The sequence below is a fragment of the Coregonus clupeaformis genome, chromosome 16 (genome assembly GCF_020615455.1).
Source record: "Coregonus clupeaformis isolate EN_2021a chromosome 16, ASM2061545v1, whole genome shotgun sequence".
NCBI classification, from domain to species: Eukaryota; Metazoa; Chordata; class Actinopteri; order Salmoniformes; family Salmonidae; genus Coregonus; species Coregonus clupeaformis.
The window spans coordinates 47,411,338-47,432,836 of NC_059207.1; the positions used below are offsets into that span (position 1 = coordinate 47,411,338).

The window sequence follows — 21,499 nt, forward strand, 5'->3', positions numbered from 1 at the left end:
ACAACCTGACGTTAATGCCCCTGTCTGGATCCCCTTGGACATTCTTTAGTTGTCAGGTCTGGAAATGCATCACCCAAGGCCTGGTTAAAGGAATAGTCCACCCAAATGACACATACAGTATACTGTACCTCATCTTGCCTATACCTTAAAGTTGACCTAGGAACAGCTTACCATTGTCATTGTTTAGTGCAAAACAATGGCGGAGATAGGGACCTCTGAAGGCGTCTGCATGCTTCCCATCCGAAACAGTTCGGAACAGTTTGTGCATATATTATGACATTTTGTTTGTTTTGGTCTTCGGCAAGGGTTTTTTCAGCTGTTCGTGCACATTTTTTTCTCGAGGCAAGCCGAAGTTGGAAGCCGAAGTTGGACGCCCTTTCGTCGGTCATTGTTCAACAGTAGGGATTCTTCAATTAAGTGTTTGTTGTCATTCAACGATAGCCGACTCGTTTTCATGCAGATTTTTTCACTTGAGAAATACTGTACCAAACATCTTAGTTAGATGTAAAATTGTGTGACTAAGATCTCAGCAAAAAAATGTCAAAATTAATGACAGATTTCTTGAGTTATCTTAGATTAATTCTGACTATTTTGGCTACGCTGTCTCAAGATGGACAAACAGTACTTTTGCCGTTTTTTTCTTGTTTTTCAAGCGAAGGTCTTTTAAGGGAGTATGCGAGCACACTTGTTCGGTTCGCCTAGCCGATTTCGGCTAGGCACCAGCCGAACCGAAGTATGCGGAAGCCTTTAGTGTGCTCCAAATAGCATGTCTGAATGGACTCAGACAAAGTTGTTGAGCAACTAGAAGACCAGTCCTTGTCCCAGACAGACATTGTAAATCAGCTAGGGTAATTCTTTCTCAGCAGATTTCCAGCCTGTTTGACCAGCGGTTTTCCATTAAAGGTAATGGAAACAGGTGAGATATCCACTGAAGTGTGTGTGTGTGTATATGCGTTCATGTGCGCAATGTGCATGTGTGGGTATAAAAAATTGCAGAAGATTTGACTTCTAGAAAGCTCAATACATTCCATTTTGGTTTGACCAAGAACTGAGGTTTTATGCCAACGTAAGCAACCATCATAACTGTCTCCATTAGCTCTGTTTGTGGAATAATTGAGATGAGTGTCGTGTTTGGTTCCTCCTTCCATTCAACAAACAGCAGTAGTGTAGAATTCCTTCCAGCGCCCTCTGCGTTTTCTCCCCTGACCCCTGAGGCCCCGCACTGACACTCAGGGTGGGGGTTGACCTTAGGGCCAGGGCCACGACGGGAGTAGGGGAGGGAGGGTGGGGGTTGACCTTAGGTCCAGGGCCACGGAGGGAGGAGGGAGGTAGGAGGACAGGAAGAATGTAAATAAATAGTCAGCAGTGAGGAGGAAGGGAGGAGGGCTCAGGAATAACTCTGTGAACTGACTAGGCAAGGCCTTTTTCCCTCTCTGTGTGTGTTTTAGGATGGGGGGGTGACCCTGTAGACAGGGACATGGATGACAGTTAGGACATGGTGGCCTGTAGCCTTGGAGACAGAGGGAAAGGTCTGAGGAGGGGGGAACAGGTTCAGTCAATCACAGGAAATCTTGGCTGCCCTTCTGGACTGCCCTCCCCTGCTCTGTCACTCTGTCCCCTTTGTTTTCAGACACTCACTGTCCCAGTCTGTGATTGGTTACCTAGACCTCACATGTGGTCATAGTTGAAGATGAAGTTCTTGGAGAGGAGTTGTAACCCAGACATTTCAGTAGTCCTGAGTGGGAATAACTTACGTTTATGGATTTATCCTAACTTACTGTCTTGCTTTCACTTACAGTAACTGTACAGTGGGGGAAAAAAGTATTTAGTCAGCCACCAATTGTGCAAGTTCTCCCACTTGAAAAGATGAGAGAGGCCTGTAATCTTCATCATAGGTACACGTCAACTATGACAGACAAAATGAGAAATTTTATCTCCAGAAAATCACATTGTAGGATTTTTAATGAATTTATTTGCAAATTATGGTGGAAAATAAGTATTTGGTCAATAACAAAAGTTTCTCAATCCTTTGTTATATACCCTTTGTTGGCAATGACACAGGTCAAACGTTTTCTGTAAGTCTTCACATGGTTTTCACACACTGTTGCTGGTATTTTGGCCCATTCCTCCATGCAGCTCTCCTCTAGAGCAGTGATGTTTTGGGGCTGTCGCTGGGCAACACAGACTTTCAACTCCCTCCAAAGATTTTCTATGGGGTTGAGATCTGGAGACTGGCTAGGCCACTCCAGGACCTTGAAATGCTTCTTACGAAGCCACTCCTTCGTTGCCCGGGCGGTGTGTTTGGGATCATTGTCATGCTGAAAGACCCAGCCACGTTTCATCTTCAATGCCCTTGCTGATGGAAGGAGATTTTCACTCAAAATCTCACGATACATGGCCCCATCCATTCTTTCCTTTACACGGATCAGTCGTCCTGGTCCCTTTGCAGAAAAACAGCCCCAAAGCATGATGTTTCCACCCCATGCTTCACAGTAGGTATGGTGTTCTTTGGATGCAACTCAGCATTCTTTGTCCTCCAAACACGACAAGTTGAGTTTTTACCAAAAAGTTCTATTTTGGTTTCATCTGACCATATGACATTCTCCCAATCCTCTTCTGGATCATCCAAATGCACTCTAGCAAACTTCAGACGGGCCTGGACATGTACTGTCTTAAGCAGGGGGACACGTCTGGCACTGCAGGATTTGAGTCCCTGGCGGCGTAGTGTGTTACTGATGGTAGGCTTTGTTACTTTGGTCCCAGCTCTCTGCAGGTCATTCACTAGGTCCCCCCGTGTGGTTCTGGGATTTTTGCTCACCGTTCTTGTGATCATTTTGACCCCACGGGGTGAGATCTTGCGTGGAGCCCCAGATCGAGGGAGATTATCAGTGGTCTTGTATGTCTTCCATTTCCTAATAATTGCTCCCACAGTTGATTTCTTCAAACCAAGCTGCTTACCAGTTGCAGATTCAGTCTTCCCAGCCTGGTGCAGGTCTACAATTTTGTTTCTGGTGTCCTTTGACAGCTCTTTGGTCTTGGCCATAGTGGAGTTTGGAGTGTGACTGTTTGAGGTTGTGGATAGGTGTCTTTTATACTGATAACAAGTTCAAACAGGTGCCATTAATACAGGTAACGAGTGGAGGACAGAGGAGCCTCTTAAAGAAGAAGTTACAGGTCTGTGAGAGCCAGAAATCTTGCTTGTTTGTAGGTGACCAAATACTTATTTTCCACCATAATTTGCTAATAAATTCATTAAAAATCCTACAATGTGATTTTCTGGAAAAAAAATTCTCAATTTGTCTGTCATAGTTGACGTGTACCTATGATGAAAATTACAGGCCTCTCTCATCTTTTTAAGTGGGAGAACTTGCACAATTGGTGGCTGACTAAATACTTTTTTCCCCCACTGTATATTCAGGGACTATACCATTTGTATAGCCTAACATTGTAGACATGTCCAGCTATATCTAACATGACACTCATGATGACATCTTCTATCTGTCTCAGAGAGGAATAGAGAAGCAGCCCAGCTAGTGTTTATGGATTGGATATATGACCCTAATTGTATGGTGCATGTCTATTCCAGAGGTTCTCACTCAGTCCCATTGTTGTTAGAATTAGAATGTTTATGGCCACCATAGATTACACCAGTGAACTCTAGGGGAACTCTTCCTCTATTTAACCTGCTGTTCAGTAGCTAGGGTCTGAACCATAGTAATAGTAACACTGATATGTAGCTGTCTATTTCTGTATGTTACTGTAGCTGTCTTTTTTAGCTTTGTAGGTCTAGTTCAAAGTTAGACAAAAAGATAAACTGTATATATACAGTGAGGGAAAAAAGTATTTGATCCTCTGCTGATTTTGTACGTTTGCCCACTGACAAAGAAATGATCAGTCTATAATTTTAATGGTAGGTTTATTTGAACAGTGAGAGACAGAATAACAACAACAAAATCCAGAAAAACGCATGTCAAAAATGTTATAAATTGATTTGCATTTTAATGAGGGAAATAAGTATTTGACCCCCTCTCAATCAGAAAGATTTTGTTGTTGTTACTCTGTCTCTCACTGTTCAAATAAACCTACCATTAAAATTATAGACTGATCATTTCTTTGTCAGTGGGCAAACATACAAAATACTTTTTTCCCTCACTGTATGTGACTAATAATGTCTTGTCTGTCTGAACCTGAGAATCCCCTCACAGGGAGAGAGTGTGTGGGCGGTGGGTGATTGTATGTATGTACATGTATGTGTACATGTGTGTTTGTGTACGTTTGTGTACATGTGTGTTTGTGTACATGTGTGTTTGTGTACTTGTTTGTTTGTGTACATGTGTGTTTGTGTACATATGTGTGTTTAAGCATTAGACTATAAGGCCATGCTATAACACAAACTACACTGAAAAAACATATTAACGCAACATGCAACAATTTCAAAGACTTTACGGAGTTACAGTTCATATAAAGATATCAGTCAATTGAAATAAATTCATTAGGCCCTCATCTATTGATTTCACATGACTGGGAATACAGATATGCATCTGTTGGTCATAGATACCTTAAAAAAAGGTAGGGGCGTGGATCAGAAAACCAGTCCGTATCTGGTGTGACTACCATTTGCCTCATGCAGCACGAGACATCTCCTTCGCATAGAGTTGATCAGGCTGTTGATTGTGGCCTGTGGAATGTTGTCCCACTACTCATCAATGGCTGTGCGAAGTTGCTGGATATTGGCGAGAAGTGGAACGCGCTGTCATACACGTCGATCCAGAGCATCCCAAACATGCTCAATGGGTGACATGTCTGGTGAGTATGCATGCCATGGAAGAACTGGGACATTTTCAGCCTCCAGGAATTGTGTATAGATCCTTGCGACATGGGGCAGTGCATCATCATGCTGAAACATGAGGTGATGGCGGCGGATGAATGGAACGACAATGGACCTCAGGATCTCATCACGGTATCTCTGTGCATTTAAATTGCCATTGATAAAATGCAATTGTGTTCGTTGTCCGTAGCTTATGCCTGCCCATACCATAACCCCACCAGCAAACCGCTCGCCCACATGAAGCCATACACGCTCTCTGCCATCTGCCCGGTTTCAACTTTGTTGAAACTGCAGTCAGGTCAAGATCCTGATGAGGATGACGAGCATGCAGATGAGCTTCCCTGAGACGATCCTGCAGGTGAAGAAGCCAGATGGGGAGGTCCAGATGTGGAGGTCCAGATGTGGAGGTCCATTTTAGAAAAATAAGCTTTTTGTGTACATGGACAATTTATGAGATCTTTTATTTCAGCTCATAAAACATGGGACCAACACTTTACATAATGCGTTTATATTTTTGTTCAGTGTATATTTACAGTGTAAGATTGTAATGGTTAGCCAGCAGTGAGTAGGATGGACAGAGAGAGGAAGCTGTAGCTGTGCTCTTTAGGTGTACTGTATTGAGCAGAGGTCAAACAACTCCCTCTCCTCCCCTCCTCCCCTCCTCTCCTCCCATCCCCCTCTCCTCTTCTGTCTTCTCTGACCCCTGTGTGGGTGCACCAGCTGTGTCCCCATCACCTTGGCAACCACATCCCATCATCTCCATCCATTATTCTACTCTACAGACAAGAGGGCTGGCAACACATCTCATGGTGTTTACACCTCTATTGCCTCAGTCACGGAAGACCAGGCTTATCATTTGGAAGGATGGCCACACAACACTAGTATAGCCTATGTACATTACTCTATCTTTAAAGATGTATATGGTGTTTATACGTCTACTGCCTCTTTTATTTAGCCTGTAGGCTAAATAAGCCAGGTAGGTCATTTAGAAGAAAGTTTCCTACAGTAACCATGTGGCAGGTTTTGATCTCATATCTGACTGTAAACTAGGCCTAATACAATAAACTGTGAGCAGTGTGAATACATCTGACAGGAGCGATCACACTTCTCTTAGTCCTCTGTAGTCTCCCATGGAGACGGGTGACGGTCAGCGTGAGTGTGTGTGTGTGCATGTGTGCCTCTGTGTGTGTGCCTCTGTGTGTGTGTTGTTGCATAGGGAGAGGAGTGGGTGTTATTAGGGATTAACTGGAGGTACTAGAGACCAGAGGCATTGTCACAGGAGAGGAGAGGAGAGGAGAGGAGAGGAGAGGAGAGGAGAGGAGGAGAGAAGGAGGGAGGGGGGGGGAAGAGAGAGGAGAGGAGAGGAGAGGAGAGGAGAGTGGAGAAGAGAGGAGGGGAGAGGAGAGGAGAGGAGAGGAGAGGAGAGGAGAGGAGAGGAGAGGAGAGGAGAGGAGAAGAGAAGAGGACAGGAGGAGAGAAGAGGACAGGAGAAGAGGACAAGAGGAGATGAGAGGATAGGAGAGGACAGGACAGGAAGAGAGGAGGAGAGGAGAGGACAGGAGAGGAGAGGAGAAGAGGATGGGAGGGGAGAAGAGGACACCACAGGAGAGGACAGGAGAGGACAGGAAGAGAGGAGGAGAGGGGAGGAGAGGAGAGGACACCAGAGGAGAGGACAGGAGGAGAGGAGAGGAGAGGAGAGGAGAGGAGAGGAGAGGAGAGGAGAGGAGAGGAGAGGAGAGGAGAGGAGAGGAGAGGAGAGGAGAGGAGAGGAGAGGAGAGGACAGGACAGGACAGGACAGGACAGGACAGGACAGGAGAGAACAGGAGAGGACGGGGAGGGACAGAGTCAGAGTGTTAGTTAATTAATACTGTTAATAGTGTTGTAATTACAGCTGGCCACTTCTTTCCACGCCTCCCCCTCCCCTCCACACTCAGAGTTGCTGATGTTTACAACTCATTGTTAAAGTGGTTGTAATGAGTCTCCCTCCCACTGATTCTTGTCCTACTCTAGAGGGGTGTGTGTGTAGGTGTGGGAGTGGGGGTGGGTTGTCACAGGCTGGGTGAGTGAGGAGAGTGTTGGAGGGTTGCTTGGTTGGTAGCTTGGTTACACCAGACTGAACACTACTCATTCTTGCTTCACTTGTTCAATCTGTTTTAACCTGTTGGAAAGGAGGATGGTGAGGTCTTGGGTTACCAGGCACTAATCTGTCATTTGTGTTGTGGGGGTGAGGGAAACTGACATACAGGGTACGTGGGAATTAGCTGAGATTGAGTTGGGGGGTTTATTTATACAACAGGATTACAGTAATGTCATTGAGCAGATGGGATTTTATGTGTGTGTGTGTGTGTTTGTTTGAGTGTGTGTGTGTGTGTGTGCTAGCACTGACTTTGCTGATAGCGACTTTATTGATGAAAAATGTATTTACTATGACTGAAATATGTGGTTGTCCCACCTAGATATCTTAAGATGAATGCACTAACTGTAAGTCGCTCTGGGTATGAGCGTCTGCTAAATGACTAAAATATAAACTACAGTGCCTTTGGAAAGTATTCAGACCCCTTGACTTTTTCCACATTTTGTTACATTACAACCTTAATCTAAAATTGATTAAAAAATAATAATAATCTTTGATTTTTTGCGCTCTCTCTTTTTCAGTCAGTTCTCTCTCTTTACCATCTTCTCTTCTCTCTCTTTTGCCATTTCTTTTGGTGATTTCTTCGACTAAATTACTGTTTAAAACGTTTTACACTTCTCTCAAAAGAGATTGACAGTAAATGGGTGTAACTAACAACACTGTATCCAGGTAAGCCCATAGACATCGTCGCTACAGTTGCCTGGAACTCTGTGACGCTTGGAAATTACAACAACCACTTGTCCTTCTCCACCTAGACTTAAAAGTATAAGAAACTGGCAAACCCCAGATACAGTTTTGTTCATGCCAATAGTTTACTGGCATTCTCAGGCACATAACTAGTGTCAGTGAAAACTTAACAGAGAGCATATTTTACCTGCGTCTGAAACGGTACTAGCAGATCTCTCTCTCTTAAAATTGGTTTCCTCAGCAATCTACACACAATACCCCATAATGACAAAGCGAAAACCGTTTTTTATAAATGTTTATAAATGTATTAAAAATTAAAAACAGAAATACCTTATTTACATAAGTATTCAGACCCTTTGCTATGAGACTTGAAATTGAGCTAAGGTGCATCCTGTTTCCATTGATCATCCTTGAGATGTTTCTACTACTTAATTGGAGTCCACCTGTGGTAAATTCTATTGATTGGACATGATTTGGAAAGGCACACACCTGTCTATATAAGGTCCCACACTTGACAGTGCATGTCAGAGCAAAAACCAAGCCATGAGGTGGAAGGAATTGTCCGTAGAGCTCCCATACAGGATTGTGTCGAGGCACAGATCTGGGGAAGGGTACCAAAAAATGTCTGCAGCATTGAAGGTCCCCAAGAACACAGTGGCCTCCATCATTCTTAAATAGAAGAAGTTTGGAACGACCAAGACTCTTCCTAGAGCTGGCCGCCCGGCCAAACTGAGCAATCGGGTGAGAAGGGTCTTGGTCAGGGAGGTGACCAAGAACCCGATGGTCACTCTGACAGAGCACTAGAGTTCCTCCTTCTAGAAGGACAACCATCTCTGCAGCACTCCACCAATCAGGCCTTTATGGTAGAGTGGCCAGACGGAAGCCACTCCCCAGTAAAAGGCACATTACAGCCCACTTGGAGACTCTCAGACCATGAGAAACAAGATTCTCTAGTCTGATGAAACCAAGATGAAGCTCTTTGGCCTGAATGCCGAGCGCCACGTCTAGAGGAAACCTGGCACCATCCCTAAGGTGAAGCATGATGGTGGCAGCATCATGCTGTGGGGATGTTTTTCAGCGGCAGGGACTGGGAGACTAGTCAGGAACGAGCCAAAGATGAACGGAGCAAAGTACAGAGAGATCCTTGATGAAAACCTGCCCCAGAGCGCTCAGGACCTCAGACTGGGATGAAGGTTCACCTTCCAACAGGACAACGACCCTAAGCACACAGCCAAGACAACGCAGGAGTGGCTTCGGGACAAGTCTCTGAATGTCCTTGTGTGGCCGAGCCAGAGCCCGCACTTGAACCCTATCAAACATCTCTGGAGAGACCTGAAAATAGCTGTGCAGCAACGCTCCCCATCCAACCTGACAGAGCTTGAGAGGATCTGTAGAGAAGAATGGGAGAAACTCCCCAAATACAGGTGTGCCAAGCTTGTAGTGTCATACCCAAGAAGACTCAAGGCTGTAATCGCTGCCAAGGGGCTTCAACAAAGTACTGAGTAAAGGGTCTGAATACTTATGCATATGTGATATTTCAGTTGTTGCTGTTTTTTTAATTAGCAATCATTTCTAAAAACCTGTTTTTGCTTTGTCGTTATGGGGTATTGTGTGGCCTCCATTCTTAAATGGTGAGGGAAAAAACAATTTAACCAATTTTAGAATAAGGCTGTAACCTAACAAAATGTGGAATAAGTCAAGGGGTCTGAATACTTTCCGAAGGCACTGTAAATGTGTGTGTGTGAGTGTGTGTGTGTGGAAATGGTGAGGGCTGTATGGGTTTGCCAGGTGCAGTGTAATCAGATCAGTCAGTACTGAGTATTGAGATGAGTTGGAGATATAGACTATGCTACGTAAGGCAGAGTAGTCCACGAACTTCCGCGTTAGCCTCGACTCAGACATGCGACTCTATCAGACTTTATTACAGATATTTTTATCACTCATGTTGGAGCGATAATTTAAGCTTACCACACAACGAAACCATGATACATGACGTTGCTCGGTCACCACCCATAACACAAACACGCTGTGCAGCCGCTCTCTCTCTGTCCCGCTTACTACAAACACACCCCTTTACGCACTCACATTCCCACACTCTCACATTCTGAGTGACGTCAGAGCAGGGGATTTCCACGCCAGCCACATGAGAGGCTGAGGCTCAGACAGGCATCACAAACGCTGTGTCACTGACTAGCTGCTTGCTTTACTATTTACTACCACTCCAGTCTTGCTCTCTCTCTTTTCATGTTCTCTCTGTCGTTCTCTCTCTCACTCTCAAAATGAACTCGTTCGCTCCGTCTCTGACTTTTTGCCGTCTGTCTTTTTCAGTCAGTTTTCTCTCTTTACCATTTTTCTTTAGTCTTCTCTTTTGCCGTTTCTTGTGGTGATTTGTGCTTTTTCTTCGACTAAATTACTGTTTAAAATGTTTTACACTTCTCTCAAAAGAGATTGACAGTAAATGGGTGTAACTAACAACACTGTATCCAGGTAAGCCCATAGACATTGTCGCTACAGTTGCCTGGAACTCTGTGAAGCTTGGAAATTACAACAACCACTTGTCCTTCTCCACCTAGACTTAAAAGTATAAGAAACTGGCAAACCCCAGATACAGTTTTGTTAATGCCAATAGTTTACTGGCATTCTCAGGCACATTACTAGTGTCAGTGAAAACTTAATAGAGAGCATATTTTACCTGCGTCTGAGACGGTACTAGCAGATCTCTCTCCCTTTAAACTGACATAAACAAAACACTCCCCCCCAGACCTCCTAAATATGATTGGTATGTTAATCTCGTAGGGTCAGTTTCCTAATAGAGAAAAACTCCTCAGCAGAATGGAGGGGAAATGATTTTATTGTACAACCTTGGGGGTTATTGTCTCTACTATCAGAATTATACTAATTAGGCAGTGTGTTTTCTTTAATTTCATTTGAACTTTTCTCAATGACCTGTGCAACACAGTGTTCACGCAGTACAAAAATAAGATTAATATTCTACCTTGTGTTCAATTTTCACAAATGTCCATAAATTTGCACAATTCAGAAATGTTTGCTACATTATGTCAGTGTGTGTGGATCTTGAGTCAGCATGTTTAAATGGATGCGGTGCTGTGTAAGTGTCTGTTCGCTGCTACACAGGGAGAGTGTCCGTGAGTGTGTGTGCACTGTGCATTGCAGTCCAGTCCAGTTATTGCAGGCAGCCCTGACACAGATGGTCCTCAGCGATACCACATACCAGAGGCATTGTTTAGGGAAGCCGAGCTCAAGGAGATAATTGACAGCCATAGAGAGGTCCCATCCCCCAGTCCACCTTCCGTCTATCTCTATCGTTCTCTCTCTCTCTATGTGTTATTCTCACTAACTCGTTATAGGGCTGCGTGTGCAAGCAAGCACACACAGATCCCCCCTCTCTCTCTCTCTCTCTCTCTCTCTCTCTCTCTCTCTCTCTCTCTCTCTCTCTCTCTCTCTCTCTCTCTCTCTCTCTCTCTCTCTCTCTCTCTTTCACCCTAGCAGCAGAGCTCAGGCTGGCTGCTGATTGGCTGCTTGACTCTCTTTGTGTGCTATGTGTAGCGTGACGTCTCGCCGGCCATGTGTGTGTGTGCGTGTGTTCATGCGAGTGTATGGTTGAAGAGGGGGTAGGGGGGGGGAGTATTCACATCACGATTGCAGTTAGCTTTACTCGATGGAAAGACTGAGAAAGAGAGGAGGGAGGAGGGGTGTTTAAAGAAAGGAGAAGGAATGGTGGGAGGTAGTGTGTAGTGCAGCAGTGAAAACGATCACAGAGGCATGTGTGCGGTAGACCTATTAGCATAGGGGAACGAGGGAGGGAGAGAGGGAGAGGGAGGAAGGGAGGGAGAGAGAGAGGGAGGGAGAGAATGTGTGTGTACTAGGGCTAATGTAAAACAGGATTAAAAACACAAGATGGCTTCCTGAATGGGTTGGAGCACAGACTAGAGCGAGAGAGAGAGAGAGAGAGAGATAGTAGAGGTAAGACGAGAGGGAGCTTGAGTCTTCTGATGGGCATACGGCCATCCGACGGAGAAAGAGAGCAGCACACCAAGGCAGATTGGCTCACTGGGTAAATATTAATTACCAGGCAGAATGCCGGACAGCGACACAGAGAGCCGGGAGAGAGAGAGAGGGGAGTCTGGGGGGGTATATTTGGGATAGAGGAGAGGGGGGTGGAGAGACCAGGAGAGTTAGCTGGAGACAAAACACTGCCGGCACTCTAAACAGATAGAAGTGGTTAGGGGGGCATATCCAATGTAAACTGCTGCTATTGTGTGTTCATTGTTTCATGACTTCAATTATTACTGCTGTTACTGTTACAACCCCTTTGTAGTGTATTGGAGTTGATTCTTTAACGTGTTATTATTATCGTACTGACAGTAATCATACATGAATACTGTATATTAATTATGGAGATGTTATAATGCATACCATCTACAGAAATATTGAATGTATATGTTGTCATGGTGATATTCAAAGGCACATTGCTACAATCATGAATATAGGCTATCCTCCTCGTTCATGATGCATTACATCATTCTATAATTAAAATAGAATCCTTGCTCTCTCACTGCCTCTCACACTTGCTCATAGCAGTGGGGAAGCGCCGGCTTGGCTTGCCATTTGAAGACAAATAGAAGTGATATGTGTTAGGGTTATTTTCTGTCAGGAGGAGAGAAGGGGATTATATAGATAGGTGAATTCTTTAGGCAGTCATGTTGTCTGGATTGACACATCTCTTTGAAAAGCTCTTGTCGCATTATTCTATTGATTGTTATTCTCCCCCCTCTCTCTCCCTCCCTCCTCTCTCTCCTTCTCCCTTTCTCACTCTCCTGAATGGCTGGAAAGGTGGGACATATTGAGGACAACAGTAAAGCCTGGTCTGTAAAGCCCAATCTGGCACCAGAGGTAAGAGAAAGACTTCACCTGGGGCAGATAGTGTGGAGACAGAGCTGCTCTTTCAGACGGTGTATTATGTGGTGTATTTCTGTGTTATTAGTGTGATTGGAGAGCTCCAGTCCTCGTGTTACTGCAGTGGGGGGCCACTGACAGATATACTGACTGGGCTGTCATCTGTCTGTGATTTCCCATGTCTGTTCTGTTGTCTTGGTGTTGTGGGTTTAAAAGAGAGAAGAGTAGTTGGAGGCTTGCAGACATTAGAAGGGAGGTAGGGCATATAGTGCTGCAGAAACCAGTGTTTGTGTGTGTTTGTGTGCAGGGGTGCGCTTATATCAGTGAGCTTTACACTATCAACAAACAGACAGACAGTAAATAGACATCCACATGTCATCTGTCTGTTGGCGCTCACGCCGGTGACCACGTGTGGTTTGTGTTCAGAGTTGTCTGAGCTCCGTCTCACAGGAGAGGAGAGGCTTTTAAAGCCAGGCGTGTAAACAGACTCATACTGTAGCGTGGTGCAGTGTGCAGTTAGTTAGTTAGTTAGTTATCTTCCCCCTCTAGCTCGCTGCATGGCTGCTAGCTCAGAGCACAGGCTTTATCTGGCGGCTGCGTTTTGTGCTAGGTTGTTGTGATTAAGTGGCAGGCGGCGAGGCTGGGCCGGGTTTAAAGCGTCCCGGGCTGGGCGGCGATTGGCGGCAGAGCCAGGCATGCGCTGAGAGCGGCGGCCAGCGAGAGGAGGAGGAGGAGAGGAGGAGGGACCGTACACTCAGACTCAGGAGCCAGGGAGCGGGCCCTCCTCTCAGAGTTCTGAAGTCAGCCGAGGTAAAGGGAGTAAAAGTTAGTGGGTCACACAGACACGCATGCACACATGTTTATCTGGCAGAGTGTGTGTGTGTGTGTGTGTATGTGTGTGTGTGTGTACTGTAGTAACCTCTAGCACGTGGCCTCTAAGTGCTGGCGCACTGCTGTTCCCTGGTCTGCCAAGTCGTGGCACGCTTGTATGTTTATAAACGAGGGGAATCTCCGTGCTATGGGTTCAGAGAGGATTCTGTCAATGCTGTCGCTGAACTGGCAATCTGTGAAATATTCTGACGTGTGTCTATTTTTAATGGATTCTTTCATTGTAAGATTGGTTGTCAAAGTTGAGTTTTTACATGTTGATGATCAGTTGAATATGAGGAAGGCGATTCCAAAAACTCAGTATAGTCGCTTTATTTTGGACAGAATTTAGCTGTTAGCTTTTGTTGTTGTGCTAATGATCTTCACGGTTTCAGTGATATATGTTCAGACAGTCAGGGAATTGGTTGTCATGTTACTTTTGAACTCAGTGGACTTCCTAAGGTCAAAGTGCTGACAAATACTTCTCATTAGCTAAGGCTCTTGGCCACAATCTGTCGTCATGATTAAGGATCATTCTGGAAAATAGTCAAGACTGGCTCATACCATCCATACAAACAACCCCCTGTGGAAGAAGCACTGTATAAAAATCGAGTTTTCACTCTTTAATTCTCCATTGTGTATACATACAATATACAAATATATACATACAATGCATACATTTTAAGTATACACTGCTGTCTTCTAACATTTAGTTTCAGCTCTAGAAGGGTTACTGGTCTTTGTAGTAGGATTCTAACCCTTTGTAGTAGCTGTTCAGGAAACACTAGAGCAACGTGAGAGGGTCCAACAGACTGCACTGGCGTGATTTATCTTCTCTTCATACACAGAATTTCCTTTTCAATCATCAAATGTGCACCATGCGCGAATACACGTAGACTGTTAACCGGAAAGGTAGATGGAGCAAAGACATGAATTAGTCATCGTGTTTCTGATTACAAATGGAAAGTACAGTGCTAGCAGGCTTGGTTTAACCGTGGTGTGTCCCAAATGGCACCCTACTCCAATGGAGCCTAGTCAAACACTAGTGCGCTATATAAGGAATAAGGTGCAAATTGGGACGCAGCCATGTTGTGGAATCCCCACCTTTGATTAGAAAGGGTTAACCGTGACCTAGTTTATGTGGTAACAGTGAGTGGCAGATGACATCACTGTAATTTTAACTGTAATGAGATGGGTTGCATATGTGCGTGTGTGTTGGGGTAGCAGTGGGTGTAGGTGTAGTATTTACAGAAAGTGTGTGGTGTTCCAGGTTAGCTATTACATTCAGCATCTTTTTTTTTTAACCTGTCACTGAGTACAGTTACATACACACAATAATGCGATTATTGAGGATAGTCAGATTAATATAATAGTTCAATTAAAACATTTACATGCTTTGCAAGAAAAACGATTTCCCCAATAATCCTGTTTACATGGACATATCTGAAATCAGGCTACCTGATGGCACTCTGATAAATGCAGAAAATCGCCAATCAAAATAAACGTTCTACTACAGCGACCATGTTATTTCTGGGAAGCATATTTCATTCTGAATTCAGACATGTAAAGTTTGTATGTGAAAACTACTTCTAAGACGCATACATTCAGTTGTTCTGAACTCACTTAATTCGCGCTAATGAGGGAGGCTCGCTCGGCTGGTGCTAGAACATGAGCAGATCAAATACACCACTGGAACGCCGATTAAGGTGTTTAGATGGCCTAATAATTCAAAAGATGGCTCAGAAAACCAGGCGTTTTAATCGGCGTATGCTTACTTCCATTTTGACCTCATGCCGATTTAGATAAGCAGAGTAAGGTGTTTACATGACTATTGCATGATCTGCCTACTGCCATAATCAGTTTAATATCGAATTATTACTGTGCATGTAAACGTACTCATGGTCCTGATAGCTGTTGCCAAATAGGCCATCTACTGTTTGTTGGATTGAGGAGGTGGAGTTTTATAGTGCTCACGTGTAGAGGAATTGAACTCAAATGGAGCCGATTGTTTCCATTATGAAACTCTATGCACTTGTGTCCTGTAGATGACAGCTCACAAGTTCTTAAGAAATACATCTGTTGAGCACAAAGAACAGTTATTCCTTTTAGTTACATTTCCATTGGTTACGTCAGATATTCTATAATTATTACTCAGAAATCATAAAACCATTATGCAAACCACTTCAAATCAAGTGTCTGTCACCCCATATTACTCACCAACCAAGATGTGCAGGAAACATATTGAGCCCCAGTGGGATCCTAAATTACATTTTGATTCATGTTCTGTATTCACCAACTAATTCACCTCCCCTGATGCAGACTCTAGGGACCACTCAAATGTCAAGAAGGTATTGACTATCATCAGCAGCTCTGTTGTAATGTGTCTGTTCTAATTAATGCTCTATAACAGACACTCGTCCTAGTTCCCAGTCATGTTTCTTCTCCCTCATGGGTCCTGTCTGTGGGGCTGACTGAGTGCCCGTGGCTTGGCTTAAGTCCTGGCGTGGATCATTGGCGGTGCCCTGTTTGGTTGAAGTGTTGTGGCTCTCACCCGTGCCGGATGGCGTCTGGTTTCTCCTGGAGGACAGAATGGCTGAGTGGCCGAGCACCACTGACTGCCACAGTTAATGAAAAATGAATAGATGAGGAGGAGGCTTCTATGTCATGTCTTAAATTCACCTCTCTGCTGGCTGCTCTCTCTCTCTGAGACTGGGAATCAACCCTGTGTATAGTACTGTAGTGAACGCAGCCAATCCACAACCCTTCTCCGCCAAACCATGACTGCATGTCAGGATTTAGAAGTTATCCCTGTAGCTCTGTTTTTAGTTTTCATGATACAGAATAGGAGTCTGGTGTGTTGAAGTTCCAAAATGAAATGTCTATTCATGATACTATGGAAACTATGAAAACACATGGACACAATCAGCTACACTCTTAGAAAAGAAGTGTTCCAAAAGGGTTCTTCAACTGTCCCCATAGAAGCACCCTTTTTGGTTCCAGGTAGAAATATTTTGGGTTCCATGTTGAACCCTCTGTGGAAAGGGTTCTACATGGAACCCAAAAAGGTTCTACCTGGAACTAAAAGGGTTATACCTAGAACCAAAAAGGGTTCTTCAAAAGGTTATCCTATGGGGATAGCCGAGTGTAGGCTACAAACCTATAGACAATACAATATGGCCTCAAGTGGCTTGGAAATGTTAGTTTACAACAAACGTCATGGTTATTGGATATGTATGGTATGTAGTAGTTGATGTAAAGCATGACAGAGCAAGGCGATGGATGGTATGTTCTCTGCGGTTCTACAGGCAAGGCGATCGCTAATGTTAGCCTGACAAGGCTGGCAACACGCCACTTTGCAGGGGCTGGGGAAGGTTCTCTCTCTATTCTTTCCCTTTAACTCCCTCTCAATATATTTCTCTCTCTCTCTAGCCCACTCTCTCTCTCTCGCCTTCTCTTTATCTCTCCCCCCTCTCTCGCTCTCTCTCTATTTCTCTCTCTGCGTAGCTCTCCATCTAGGTGTTATGTTGTTACACCATTGTTGTATTATTCTCCAATAATATGTTCCCTCACTGTACTGCTGTACTGTGTGTTGTCTGTCTGTCTTTGATGGATGGGTTGTACTCATTTCCTTCCCAAAGTATTCCAACTGAAAGTTAGTACTATTGTGTGATTTAAACAGTATAACCTCATCTCACTACAGTGACATCATCTGCTATAAATTCCACTGTCTATCAACTACAGTATGTGAACTGTTTGTAAGGGTGTTATTTCCCATTTTGTTCACTACTTTAAACCCGTTCACCCTTTCTTCCCCCCCTCTCTCCACCATTTTCCCTCTTCCCTCTACCCGTTCCTTGCCTCCTCAAATTTCCCTCTATTTTTTGTTCAGTCCCAAGTCTTTCCCACAAAGACCACTCTTTTAAAAACACTATTCCTCCTTCACTTTCCTCCCCCTCTACTGGTGCTGGAGTGGTTTTGGTGGCTCCACCCTGGACTCCCCCTCCCTTCTCTCCTCCTCTCTCCCCTTCTCTTTGTGAGGAGTGGTGGAGTGGGGCAGGCAGGCAGACCTCTCCCCCCAGCTGGGCTGTGTGTGTGCGTGCTGACTTGCACGTGCCATGTGTCAGGAAGGGCAGAGTCAGGAGCTATGACGCGGTGGATACCCTACACTGCCACCCTACACTTCCCTGTTCCTCTCTGTCCCTCTCTATCTATCTGCCTGTACCTCTCTGTCTACATTTGACTGGTCATGCTTATCGGTCTATAGGTTAATTTGTATAATTTTGTGGAATTAAATTGCAGCGTGTAAAGTATATTTGCTATATATCGTATTTATCACACGTGTACAGCATACAGATACAGAGCCTTTGAGAAACAAATCGGTCAGACAGTATACAGCTGCTACATCAACTCAAACAGCAAATGTATAGGCAACGGAAGGCAGGCTTCATCAGCACGTCACACACCACTTTGCAATGTGCTGGAGGCAGAATGCATTTTCAAAACATATACTTCATTGTTTGAAACCTGAACATTTTAATACATATTATGAGGCATGTCTTACCTTGCTTCAAAGTAGCCTAGCCAAAATCAGACCATAACTGTGGAGGCAATTATTTTATATCAACTTTCTTTCATTGTCCAGTAGCCAAAGGCACAATCCGAGTTATATTTGCAACCCATGCTAGTTGTTGCATATTAGATCTCCCCTCTTTCTACATTTCTAATGGATATTTTCATCTCTGTCACATGAAACAACTTGCATGTGCGGTGCCTTTTTGACAACTGTGTTTTCCCGCTAATTGCATTATAGAATGAACATTTGCGATTAGCCTACTGCCTTGTGTGCCTTGCTGCGCTTATAATGTGAAGAAATAATAGCGTAGCAACATTTTCAGCTAAACGTTCTAATTTGTTGCATCAGACTCATTGCTTTTTAAGTTGTTGTTTTTTAAATGTAGCCTAGTTGTATGAGTTTGGGATCTATCGTCCCATAACTGTCCCAGAGTCAGTTTGGAATAGGCTATTTCTTTCTCGACAAGCTGACCAATAGAATAGGTAAACTTTTCTACTATGGGGGATAGTAGATTGACATAGGCTAGTGATTTTTATTTTCGTTACTCGTCTTGTTGGCTGAGGAAAAGTAAATGTGGACAGTTATTCTAACATATTCAAAGTGCACATCAGAATTCAGTAAAAAGGACAGCACATCGTTGCATCTTCAACTTGCATGTTCTGTTAATATGAATTACCATAATATAAATGTGTTTTCTGTCATTCTGAGCACCGTGGGTGGACGTCCTAATCAGGTTACGCACCCAATGCAAATGGGTCCGGTAAATTTCTCAAATGTCCGGTAAATTAAAATGCTGCCTGTCAAATGTCCGTCATCACATAACGGAAACCCTGCTAAAAAGGACCCCTTTTTCTCTCTGCCTGTGTGTGTCTCTCTGCCGTGTGTGTCTCTCTGCCGTGTGTGTCTCTCTGCCTGTGTGTGTCTCTCTGCCTGTGTGTGTCTCTCTGCCGTGTGTGCCTCTCTGCCGTGTGTGTCTCTCTGCCGTGTGTGTCTCTCTGCCGTGTGTGTCTCTCTGCCTGTGTGTGTCTCTCTGCCTGTGTGTGTCTCTCTGCCGTGTGTGCCTCTCTGCCGTGTGTGTCTCTCTGCCGTGTGTGTCTCTCTGCCGTGCGTGTCTCTCTGCCTGTGTGTGTCTCTCTGCCTGTGTGTGTCTCTCTGCCTGTGTGTGTCTCTCTGCCTGTGTGTGTCTCTCTGCCTGTGTGTGTCTCTCTGCCTGTGTGTGTCTCTGCCAATGCGTGCATGCGTGTCTCTCTCTCTCTCTCTTTCGCTCTCTCATGTGTCACATGAAGTGTGTGTCAGAACAGATGACCTTGATGGCATGAGAGTGGAGGGGAGGGAGTAGGGTGTGTAATGTGGTAATGTGGGTCGGGGGGATGGGGTCAGGGACTGACAGGAAGACTTTAGGGTGGGGGATGGGCCCTGCTCTGTCAGGAACGCAGAGCAATGATCTAATTTGGGTGGCTGGACCGTCTAATCTATTGATGGTATATGGCCTAGGCTATGTTACTCCTTAGAAGATTTGCACTGTATACTCCCTAGACCTCTCTGTTGTTTTAGAAGATGTGACTTAAGACATAGTGGTTGTTCTGACACAAGCCTCCCTACACATGAGGGGAGAGGGTTGAGTGTGGTTGCATTAGCCACTAGGCTTACATGCTGTCTTATACTTGCTATTTCCTCAACACTGAGAGCTGGTTTCCTCTGTACCCTGTAGAAATAAATGATACATTCTGTTTGTCATATTTTATCTTTTTCCTCTTTGAGGTTCATCCGCCACCTGTGCCTTCTTGATACAGTAAATGCATACATGTGTTGATTTGTGTGTGTGTGAGTGAGGGGGTGTGTGTGTGATTGTTTGAAGGAAAAGATTAGTCATTACGTCTTAGTCATGGTGCTAAGAGATGAACACAACACACGGTCCCAGCTGCACTCCTATATTCTGTCATCACTCCTACAAGGCCAATACAATGCTTTGTGTGTGTGTGTGGAAGAAAGAGAGATGGAGAGAGAGAGAGAAAGAGAGATGGAGGAGTTGAGATGTGGAATCACATCTACTGATGATTATCTGACTAGTTCTCAGATTATTTCATTTCTGAGATACCACATACCACGCACATCATGCTCAAATAGAGTACTCATACCATAAGTGTTGAATTGCCCTTCTGTTTTTTTAAATCATCACAGGAGTTCAAAGTACACATGACAGTTGTGTCTGCAGGTGGTTGAGACATAGGGAAAGTTATCTCTGGTGTATTGTTGAGGAGATCACAGAACAATAGTTTCTGTCGGTTTGGGAGTAAAATAGACTCATTTTGTTTTGATGAGTCTAATATGTGTATAGATTTATATCATCGTGGGTAGATTTAAGATCAAATAATTATTCACATTTACATTTAACTTTGACAAGAGTGGATGTTAGTTTATCCACTCCTACACATAAAGGGCTTTTTTTCGGACACAGATTAAGCCTAGTCCTGGACTGGAAACAAACTCAATGGGCGATTTTACATTGAAAATGCTTTTAGTGTCCACGACTAGGCTTAATCTGTGTCCGAAAAAAAGCCCTTTATGTGTCCACACATGGACATGGCTCTGACGTACTGAGGTGAGGACTACAAGGGCCTATAGGACTCATCAGGGAGGTGGTGGTCTTGACACACTAGATAAGTGAGTCTGTTGACTGAGGTGTGATGGCTGCTGGTCTGCTCTTCCCAGGTGGTTTATCACAGAAGAACAGTATAACTAACCTAAAACTACCCCAGTGTTACCATAACATAGCTCTTTTTCTGGGAAGATATTATTTGTATGAAAATTATTTTTGCTTGAATAAATGTGAGAGAAAATGTATTTAAAAAAACAGTATAGTTCTGACAAGAGTATTGGAGTGTAGTCTGCTACTAACAGAATGCATCTATATTTTGGCCAGTGTGTAACGCCCTGGCTCCGGGACTCTGAATATTGAGCCAGGGTTGTTCATTCTTTTGGGTGTATTTCTATGTGTTTGGTCAAGTGACTCCCAATCGGAGGTAACGAGTGTCAGCTGTCGGCTCGTTATCTCTGATTGGGAGCCATATTTAAACTGTCAGTTTTCACCTTTGTTTTGTGGGTTATTGTTCTATGTTCAGTCGGTGTACTGAGGACGTTACGGATCGTGTTTTGTTTTGTCGTTATTTCAACATTAAAGTCATCATGTTCACTCCCAACGCTGCGCTTTGGTCATACTTCATAGGCGATCGTGACAGAAAAACCCACCACAACGAGACCAAGCAGCAGTTGGATAACGAGTGGTGGAGCCAGAAGAGCGAAGGTTGGGAGAGGACTATGGAGGCCTGGTCCACCGAGAGGAGAGACCCCCAGAAATTTTTTAGGGGGGGGCTCACGACGTCGGGGCAGAAGGTGTACGGCCCGGAGGAGTGCAAGAGGTTGGCAGATATGGCCGCCAGTTTAAGGGGGCCACTGGTTACGAAGGGGATGGAAAGTGTGGAGGCACGGCGA

The 21,499-nt window shown here is 44.4% G+C and overlaps 1 protein-coding gene across 3 annotated transcripts in view; it reads left to right on the plus strand.

Moving 5' to 3' along the window:
• Positions 1-21,499, plus strand: part of LOC121585020 (methylcytosine dioxygenase tet3-A-like) — a 52,642-nt gene that overhangs the window by 4,378 nt on the left and 26,765 nt on the right. Inside the window, exons 1-2 of one of the 3 annotated variants that reach the window (XM_045225757.1) lie at positions 11,345-11,725; positions 12,505-12,564. The exons of 1 other annotated variant lie outside the window; for it this stretch is intronic. Coding sequence is in view for 1 of the 2 variants with exons in the window: in XM_041901336.2 (XP_041757270.2) it covers positions 12,505-12,564 (60 nt within the window). In the remaining variant the exon portion in view is untranslated. Of the gene's footprint in view, positions 1-11,344; positions 11,726-12,504; positions 12,565-21,499 lie in introns of those variants that run through there. One more of the 3 variants, XM_041901336.2, reaches the window with a different exon arrangement.